The sequence below is a fragment of the Erythrolamprus reginae genome, chromosome 11 (assembly GCF_031021105.1).
Source record: "Erythrolamprus reginae isolate rEryReg1 chromosome 11, rEryReg1.hap1, whole genome shotgun sequence".
In the NCBI taxonomy this organism is placed as follows: Eukaryota; Metazoa; Chordata; class Lepidosauria; order Squamata; family Dipsadidae; genus Erythrolamprus; species Erythrolamprus reginae.
Window position 1 is genome coordinate 7,114,927 of NC_091960.1, and position 10,673 is coordinate 7,125,599.

The 10,673-nt window shown below is 42.0% G+C and overlaps 1 protein-coding gene across 1 annotated transcript; it reads left to right on the forward strand.

Moving 5' to 3' along the window:
• LOC139174017 (uncharacterized) lies at positions 1–9,621 on the forward strand. Its single transcript, XM_070764036.1, has 5 exons — positions 1–105; positions 2,085–2,195; positions 3,959–4,114; positions 5,793–5,945; positions 7,630–9,621. Exons 1-5 carry the CDS (start codon positions 33–35, stop codon positions 7,764–7,766), a joined length of 630 nt encoding a protein of 209 aa, XP_070620137.1. The 5' UTR covers positions 1–32; the 3' UTR covers positions 7,767–9,621.
• The last annotated feature ends 1,052 nt before the right edge of the window (positions 9,622–10,673 follow it).

A 10,673-nucleotide genomic window follows, 5' to 3' on the forward strand; every position in this document is an offset into this window, starting at 1 on the left:
AGAACATTGACCCACCTGAACGGTATCACGAAATGGCTTCCTTTGTGCTCTTCATCTTCACCATCTTCCTCCTCTTTCCTCTGGCAAGATCTGCAAACGTAACAAGTACGTGGGGTTCTTTGAATTAATTTTCACTTCTTCTTCTTAAGCCTAAAACCTATCAGGAAAGACTTAAGGAACTCAATCTGTATAGTCTGGAGCAGTGTTTTTCAACCAGTGTGCCGTGGCACACTAGTGTGCCGTGAGACATGGTCAGGTGTTCCGCGAAGCTCAGAGAGAAAGAAAGCAAGAGAGAGAGGGAAAGAAAGAGAGAAAGAAAGCAAGAGAGAAAGAAAGCAAGAGAGAGAGAGAGAGAAAGAAAGAGAGCTAGAGAGAGAGAGAGAGAGAGAGACAGAGAACAAGAGAGAGAAAGAAAGCAAGAGAGAGAGAAAACAAAAGAGAGAGAGAGAAAGAGATAGAGAGAAAGAGAGAGAAAGAAAGCAAGAGGTGGAGAGAGAAAGAGAGGGAGGGAGGGAGGGAGAGAGAAAGAGAGCAAAAAAGAGAGGAAGGAAGGAAGAGAATGAAAGAGGGATGGGGAGAGAGAGAAAGAAAGAGGAAGGAAGGGAGAGAAAGAGGGAGGGAGAAAGAAATAGAGTGAAGAGGAGGAAGAGAGAGAGAGAGAATTTTTTTGTCCAAACTTTTTTTAGCCCCCCCCCCTCAATGTGCCCCAGGGTTTCGTAAATGTTAAACATGTGCCGCGGCTCACAAAAGGTTGAAAATCACTGGTCTGGAGGACAGAAGGAAAAGGGGGGACATGATCAAAACATGAATTTGTTAAAGGGTTAAATAAGGTTCAGAAGGGAAGTGTTTTAATAGGAAAGTGAACACAAGAACAAGGGGGCACAATTTGAGGTTAGTTGGGGGAAAGAGCAGAAGCAACGTGAGAATATATGAATGAGTAGTAGATGTTTGAACAAACTTCCAGCAGACGTGGTTGGTAAATCCACAATAACCGAATTGAATCATGCTTGGGATAAACATATTTATTTATTTGTTTTGTCCAATACACAATAACACACAATGAGGGTTATAGAGGATATAATCAGGTAGAATGTATTAAAGGGAGAATAGAGGAGAAAATAAAGGAGTAAAATATAACTATGAGAGAATAGCAGAAAAAGATATAGGGATAGAAGAGAAGATATATGAGATATGGGAGAGACAATAGAACAGAGGACGGTAGGCACTCTGGTGCACTTATGTATGCCCCTTACTGACCTCTTAGGAACTTGGTGAGGTCAACCGTGGATAGTCTAAGGGTAAAGTGTTGGGGGTTAGGGAATGATACTACAGAGTCCGGTAGTGAATTCCACACTTCGACAACTCGATTACTAAAGTCATATTTTTTACAGTCAAATTTGGAGTGGTTAATATTAAGCTTAAATCTGTTGTGTGCTCTTGTGTTGTTGTGGTTGAAGCTGAAGTATTCGCCGACAGGCAGGACGTTGCAGCATATGATCTTGTGGGCAATACTTAGATCTTGCTTAAGGCGTCTTAGTTCTAAACTTTCCAGGCCCAGGATTGAAAGTCTAGTCTCGTAGGGTATTCTGTTTCGAGGGGAGGAGTGAAGGGCTCTTCTGGTGAAGTATCTTTGGACATTTTCAAGGGTGTTAATGTCTGAGATGCGATATGGGTTCCAAACAGATGAGCTGTATTCGAGGATGGGTCTGGCAAAAGTTTTGTAAGCTCTGGTAAGTAGTGTGAGATTGCCAGAGCAGAAGCTACGTAGGATTAGGTTTACAACTCTTGAAGCCTTCTTGGCTATGTTGTTGCAGTGGGCTTTGGCACTTAAATCTTTTGTTATTAGTATACCGAGGTCTTTAACCGAGTGGGGGATTATCTGTGATAATTTGATTATTCAGTTCAGATTTGGAGTTCAGATTCTTCTTCCCAATGTGTAGGACAGAGCCTTCTGCTAAAATGGGAATAATAACATTGGAAGAAGGCTAGCGTCCGCTTCAGTATTTATATCACAACTGAAATCTGAAGGAATCTCAAAGAAATGTATTTCCATTAAAAAAAAAAATCCTTACCACTCTCTCTAGAATGTTTTGAGTGTTCCAATGATGGAGCAACTTACTGCAGTACTATGGAAAATAACTGTGCAAATGGAGAAAAGTGTGTAAGTGTTCATTCTGTGACCAACTTGATGTCGGGTAAGTGAATTAGTTTTTCTGCATCTTTTTTATTAAGTTGATTTGGATGATATTATTATTATTATTATTATTATTATTATTATTATTTATTAGATTTGTATGCCGCCCCTCTCCATAGACTCGGGGCGGCTTACAGCAATGACAGAAACAATATATAATGACAAATCTAATAGCAACAATCTAAAATAACAATAATACATTTAAAAAGTCTAAAAAAACAAGAAACCCCAATATATAAAAACATACATACAGTCATATCATACACAAAAACTACATAGGCAGGGGGAGATGTTTCAGTTCCCCCACGCTTGACGGCAGAGGTAGGTTTTAAGGAGTTTACGAAAGGCAAGGAGGGTGGGGGCAGTTCTAATCTCTGGAGGGAGCTGATTCCAGAGGGTCGGAGCCGCCACAGAGAAGGCTCTTCCCCTGGGTCCCGCCAAACGACATTGTTTAGTTGACGGGACCCGGAGGAGACCAACTCTGTGGCACCTAACCGGTCGCTGGGATTCGTGTGTCAGAAGGCGGTCTCGGAGATACCCTGGTCCAGTGCCATGAAGGCCTTTATAGGTGATGACCAACACTTTGAATTGTGACCGGAAACTGATCGGCAACCAATGCAGATTGCAGAGTGTTGGAGTAACATGGGCATATTTGGGAAAGCCCATGATTGCTCTCGCAGCTGCATTCTGCACGATCTGAAGTTTCCGGACACTCTTCAAAGGTAGCCCCATGCGGTAGCAGGCGGTTCCGGAAGTACTCTGATCCAATGCCATGTAGGGCTTTAAAGGTCATAACCAACACTTTGAATTGTGACCGGAAACTGATTGGCAGCCAATGCAGAATCCTAGAAGGTGATTGGTCAGTGAGCGTTCCCTGTGCCTCCACTCTTCCTGTCACTGATAGCTGGAGGGATTGTGAGGGGAATGTATATGTTCGGATGGAGGTGGCTGGCAGCAGGCCGGATAGATGGACTCTGTGGGCCATATCCGGCATGCGGGCCGTAGTTTGGGGACCCACGTTTAATTTCCCCATGGCACACCTGACTATGTCTCATGGCACACTAGTGTGCCGCGGGACACTGGTTGAAAAACACTGGCCTAAAGGTTATCACACTTGCTACAGCTAGTTATCCATGTTTTATTTTATTTATTTATTTATTGGATTTGTATGCCGCCCCTCTCCGTAGACTCGGGGCGGCTAACAACAGTAATTAAAAACGGCATGTAAATCCAATACTAAAACAACTAAAAAACCCTTATTGTGAAACCAAACATACAAACAAACAAACAAACATACCATGCATAAATTGTAAAAAAGAATATCTCAGTTCCCCCATGCCTGACGACAGAGGTGGGTTTTAAGGAGCTTACGAATGACAAGGAGGATGGGGGCAATTCTAATCTCTGGGGGGAGTTCATTCCAGAGGGCTGGGGCCACCACAGAGAAGGCTCTTCCCCTGGGCCCTGCCAAACGACATTGTTTGGTTGACGGGACCCGGAGAAGACCCACTCTGTGGGACCTAACTGGTCGCTGGGATTTGTGCAGCAGAAGGCGGTCCCTAAGGTAATCTGGTCCGGTGCCACGAAGGGCTTTATAGGTCATAACCAACACTTTGAATTGTGACCGGAAACTGATCGGCGACCAATGCAGAACCCCAAGACAAAACTAGTAGAATTCTAATTTCAGGGGTGTCAGCTGGGGGGAGGCGTGGGCATGCTCAGTTGATGACATTCAGTGTTGTCATTTTTATATTTCACCTGTAGTGCCTCCTGAAATCAATTCCTATGCCAGAAGTTGTGAAGGTCCTTCAAATCATTTGACGGGCTCCTTCAGTTTCAACTTTGGAGGTGGCCGTACTTTGAACTTTAGATCTCAGGTTTGCAGTGAAACGGAGCCAGAGTGCCAGAGTGACTTTGTAGGTATGTAAACAGCTTTTGATTCTTTTTATGCTTCTGGCACTAAGAAATCTATGGGGAAAATTCCAACGACATCTTTCTAGTCTCTAAGCTTCATATCAAGAACATCTCAAAGGGCCATTCCCAGGGGTGGGCAAGAGGCGGGACAGCTTGGAACGCTTTTCCACCGGCGGAAATAGAACTCCGTGCGTAGCTCTATCACCACCGGCCAGCGGTGGGCTACACGCCGGAACACTAAATTGCGCTCGCTGCTGCAGCTCATTTATTTATTTATTTATTTATTTATTTATTTATTTGTTTGTTTGTTTGTTTGTTTGTTTGTTTGTTTATTCATTCATTCATTCATTCATTCATTTATTTATTTATTTATGTATTTATGTATTTATTTGTGTATGTATTTATGTATTTATGTATTTATGTATTTATGTATTTATGTATTTATGTATGCATGTATGTATGTATTTATTTATTTATTTATTTATTTTACTTACTTACTTACTTGTTTGTTTGTTTGTTTGTCCAATACACAGTACATATGGAAGAGAATAGACATGAAGTAATATATATATAAAGATAATATGTAAAAATAGAGGAGAAGGTATATGAAAGGAAGAAAATATATATGATATATGAGATAAAGGAAAGACAATTGGACAGGACCTCTTAGGAACCTGGGGAGAAATGTTGGGGGTTGGGGTTGACATTATTGTGTCCGGTAATGAGTTCCACGCTTTGACAACTCGATTGTTAAAGTCATATTTTTTACAGTCAAGTTTGGAACGGTTAATATTAAGTTTGAATCTGTTGTGTGCTCTTGTGTTGTTGTGGTTGAAGCTGAAGTAGTCATTGACCGGCAGGACGTTGCAGCATATGATCTTGTGGGCAATACTTAAATTGTGTTTTAGGCGCCGTAGTTCTAAGCTTTCTAGACCCAGGATTGTTAGTCTATTTTCGTACTATTTCGCGAGGAGGAGGGGCACTCTGCCTGCTCCCCTCACCCCCCAATTCAAAGGGAGTCCAGGCATTGCTATTTGTGAAAGGAGAGATAAGCGGATAGTGTTAGAAACATTTGGAAGAGAATGTCGAAATATTTGACCAAATTCTCTTTTAAGGCTTAGTTGCCTGTAACAGAAATCTCATCTCTCAGTATTCAATTTTATTTGATTAGTCAATTGACCCTATCAAAGTAGAAATAGTGACCGCATCAGTCATCAAAACCGGCGACTGATCATAAACACTATACAGTATTGTAAACTGGTTAAAATACAATAAAGTTAGATAAAAGAAAGAGAATTTTAATAAGATGAGTTAAAATGCGGTATAATAAGCTAAAATTAAGTAGTAAAACATGAAAATATAACTCATGGGCAAATTATCCTAGGGAGGCACCATGAAGGCTTCTCCCCGCCTTTTCCGGCCCTGTTTCCTCCCAGAAGATTCCTAGAGAGGCCCCACGGAGGCTTCTCCCTGCCTTGCCTGGTTATCGTTTCGGAGGCTCGGGTTTGTAAGTGGAAAATGGTTCTTGGGAAGAGGCAAAAAAATCTTGAACACCCGGTTCTTATCTAGAAAAGTTTGTAAATAGAGGTGTGTACCACTGCATACAGTACATATTTCCTATCGGAAAAAGATAATTGCTTTTAATTAATTATTTTGCTAAATGAACATATTTTGTGACTTGCAGCTGATAGGATGAACCGCTATGAAAATGGGAAATCTTGCCCCAAATGTTACAGAACAGGTCATGATAACTGTCGGAGCAATGGAGATGTATTTTGTCTGGGTGATTTACAGAATTGTACTGAAGTGAATGGAGAAATAACCAACAGGTTTTCTGGTAAGCTGTATTTACTGTTCCTCTTTCATTTAAACTCCCTTTGCTGTTAGTTATATTAAGCCAGCCAGTATGTTCAGTTTAAGAAAAGCTAGCGAATGCTAAAAACATTCTGCCAGGGACAAAGGGACAATTTCAAAACAGCTAGGTCATAACCAGTGAAAGGCTGCAAAATATTTTACTACCACACTGTGGGCGTGGCTCATTTCGTGGGTGTGGCTTGCCAGCCACGTGACCAGGTGGGAATGGTTTGACAATCATGTGAATGGGATGGTGGTGTGGCTTAAAGGTCATGTGACTGGCTTAAAAGTGGCCAAGTTGATGTCACTCACGTCAAGAGTTTGGGTTAGGGTGCCTGGCCTCTCCTCGCCTCAAAGAGATACAATTTCCCTATCTATTTACTATTACTGAACATCCAAAATATGCTATTTAATTCTATGTATATATGCCTTATGTGTATTACCCACAGGCACACAAAAATATACATTATCCACTATATAAACTGTATGTGTATGTACACACATGCACAACTCTTCTAAAATTATACACATTCAACCTTATTTACTACAATAGGAAAAACATACCCAGAGCCCAGAAGGGGAAAAAAGAAAATAATAATATATATTTTTTCCGACCGGTTCTGTGTACTTGAACAAACTTTTTTTACCGGTTCTGCGTGCCTGCCTACATGGTTATAACCATCACTGGTCATAACCATTCACAAAACCTCTGTTGACTAGAATATACAGGTTGTCCTTGACTTATTCACTTAGTGACAATTAAAAGTTACAACAACACTTAAAGGACAGACTTTTTTTACATCTCTTGAAGTTCAGGGATTCAGATTTATTTATCTATCTATCTATCTATCTATCTATCTATCTATCTATCTATCTATCTATCTATCTATCTATCTATCTATTTATCTATCTATTTATTTATCTATCTACAGTAGTCCCTCGCTGTACCGCACTTCACCTACTGCGGCTTCACTTCATCGCGGGTTTCTGAGGAAGTCGATCGGCAGATTTAAACAGCCCGCCGAACTCGATCGGCAGGTTTTTTTAAAAAAAATAAATCTAAAATTGTAAATACTGTATTTAAATACTGTATCTAAAAAAAATACTGTGTGGGAAGGGTTTATAAACACTTAAAACAATGAAAACTTACCAAACAATTACAATATAAATACTTAAATAAGTACTATCAGTCGATAAATTCCCCATCGCGGATTTCACCTATCGCGGACAGGTCTGGAACGTAACACCAGCGATAGGTGAGGGACTACTGTATCTATCTATCTATCTATCTATCTATCTATCTATCTATCTATCTATCTATCTATCTATCTATCTATCTATCTATCTATTTATCTATTTACTTACTTACTTACTTACTTACTTACTTACTTACTTACTTACTTACTTACTTACTTACTTAGTCAAGTACGTATTGGGAGTATACAAAGAAATAACTGGCGATATAGGTGGGTCTTGAGTCATTTGCGAAAGACAAGGAGGGTGGGGGTAAAATGAGGACCCAGATTGTGCGAGCAATATATGCTGGCTCTGTTTAAAAAAAAGTGCTATTGCTAACATGTTGTAAGCCGCCCTGAGTCTAAGGAGAAGGGCGGCATAAAAGATTGAATATATAAATAAAAATAAATCACTGTTTCCTTCTGCCTTAGGTGTAACCATCCCTTTTGCTGGAAAAGGTTGTGGTACCCGATCAGTTTGCAATCTTGGAAAAATGTCGTTCCGCCAAGGGTCTTACACATTCAGATTTAAAGACGTCCAGTGTTCTAGTCCCCCTTCATCCTTATGATGCCTGGCTTCCACTCTGGAGAAGAAAGACTTGGGGCCACAGGCGGCTTTCTTCTTTCCACGCATCCTCGGGATCTTTGCTGTGAAAATTATCTCCTAGTTAAGTCAAAGGCCTTAAGAAAGATCAGGTTGGGACCCTTTACTCACCAACGACGTTGCCAAATTTGGTACCGAAAGCTCTACAAGAAAACCACCAAGCTCCCTCTTCCTCCCTCTTCCTCTCATTCCTTCCCCCTCTCACTTCTCCTCTCTTTTTCCATCCATCTCCTCCCTCCCTTGTGTGTGTATGTGTGTGTGTGTGTGTGAGAGAGAGAGAGAAAGAGAACTTTTGAACCATTTCCAAAAACAGATGAGGGCTGGGGGCTGTTATTATTTGGGTGCTTTTTACCATCAAGAGTCACTTCTCTCTCTTTTTTTGTTTTTCTCTCTTTCTCTTGCTTTCTCTCTCTCTCTTTCTCTCTCTCTCTCTTTCTCTTGCTTTCTTTCTCTCTCTCTTGCTTTCTTTCTCTCTCTCTCTTGCTTTCTCTCTCTCTCTCTCTTTCTCTCTCTCTCTCTTTCTTTCTCTCTCTCTTGCTTTCTTTCTCTCTTTTTCTCTCTATTGCTTTCTTTCTTTCTCTCTCTTTCTCTCTTGCTTGCTTTCTCTCTCTTTCTCTCTCTCTCTTGCTTGCTTTCTCTCTCTTTCTCTCCCACTCTCTTGCTTTCTTTATTTCATTCTCTTGCTTGCTTCACCCGGGAAGCCTGCGTGGGAGTAACTCGACCACACACACCCACTAGACTCCTGGCACCTGGACAGCTGGCTCACCCCCTCTGTCCCCCCCCATGGCTGCCTCCTTACTGGCCGTCGCAGCCCTCCTCGACGTCCATGGTCTCTGAGAGCAACACTGACGTGACGTCACCACTAGCGCCTCTACCACCACTGGCCCCTCGCCACCACAGCGGCTCTCTCTTTCTCTCTCTGGGCAGTGAAGAGGACCCGGCGGCAGGGGGCAGCCCCCAGCACGGCGACGGAGGAGGAGGCAAAGCCGGCTTCCTGGGGAAGCGGCGCATTTGAAAAGCGTGCCGCTTTCTGGGTGCAGGGCTTGATGTCATTTCAAAGCCCTGCAGAGCTTTTGCTGAGGAGGAGGAGGAGGAGGAGGAAGAGTGAAACGCCACTTTGCTGGTCCCGGCAAAGACCTGGTGGTGGCGGCTGCAGCGGGTGGAGGCGAAGGGGCCCCCTCTGCCACCCTCCTCCCTGAGCAGCCATAGAAAAGCGTGCGCCAGGCTTCATTTTTTAGTGCGCTACAGCCCACTGCGCACTTTAGAGGGAACACAGGGTTTAGATCAACCTCCCTGCCTTTACTCATCAACGACATTGCCAAATTTGGTAGTGAAACATCTACAAGAAAACCACCAAGCTCACAGAAGACCAAGGAGCCCACAGCTCAATTTATGCTGCAAAAATCTGATGCCTCTCTGTTGCCACTTTAAAATGTCCTTCCCAATGTTGCCATCTATTGGTATTCTTTCATGGGAGAAATTATGAACTAAATAGGAATTGCTTGTAATTGTATTTAATGTAAGCTTTCATTCTGCCGATACAGAATTAAAATGAATGTCGTTTATGTCCTGCCTCTGAAAATTTTTGGCCCCATCTTCTGAATGAGGTTGAGACTCCCATCCGAAGGCTAAAATGGACATCAGACACCCCCACTCCCCAATTTGCTTAACTCCAGCATATGAGATTCGAGTTGAGTTTGATGAATATATTCTATTGAGTTTTGGTGGCATTGAACCAAACAGATCAATATTCTTTGGTATGTAAGAGACCACTGTTTGAATTGTCAAAAAAATTAAAATAAAAGAAAAGTAGAGTTTAACTTTCCTGTCTTGTTGTTGTTACTATTGTTGTTGTTTTCACAAAATTCATCTTAATTTCTTTCCTTAATCTTCTTTGTGAAAGTCTGGAAAGGTTGCATGTCACGCCAAGGGAAAGTCATGGTTTATTTACATGCTGGTTTGTTGATTCACACCTTACATTAAACCATCAATCCCAATACAGTGATACCTCGTCTTACAAACGCCTCATCATACCAACTTTTTGAGATACAAACCCGAGGTTTAAGATTTTTTTGCCTCTTCTTACAAACTATTTTTACCTTACAAACCCACCACTGCCACTGGGATGCCCTGCCTCCGGACTTCCGTTGCCAGCAAAGCACCCGTTTTTGCGCTACTGGGATTCCCCTGAGGCTCTCCTCTATGGGAAACCCTTCCTCGGGACTTCCGTGTTTTTGTGATGCTGCAGGGGAATCCCAGCAGTGCAAAAAACAGGCGCTTCGCTGGCAACGGAAGTCCGGAGGTGGGGTTTCCCAGCGAGGGGAGCCTCAGTGAAATCACAGCATTGCAAAAACACAGAGGTCCGGAGGTGGGAGGGGAGCCTCAGGGTCCCAGCAGCGCAAAAACAGGTGCTTCAGCTGGCAAAAGGGGTGAATTTGGGCTTGCACATATTAATCACTTTTCCATTGATTCCGATGGGAAACATTGTTTTATCTTACAAACTTTACACCTTAAGAACCTTGTCCCAGAACCAATTAAGTTTGTAAGACAAGGTATCACTGTATATGAACTCCAGCATCTGTATTTGCTTACAGTGCTTTAGATTCTGTCTTTTGACTGGCTAGACTTTAACATATTGCACGAATGCAGTCAGTTAGATAATTCAGTTTATCAAAAATAATGAAATAAGAGAATTCTAATTTTTGCACCTACATCTGGTTTTAGAGCATGGCATGGGGTTGCTTTGATATTCAATGGGATCTACTTCTGAGTTGATATATAGTTAAATACATTGATACGACTGTCTGGAATCTCATGTCAAATTAAGCCACAGTTTACTTCATCGTGGTTTGTTGAATAAACCATAATTGGC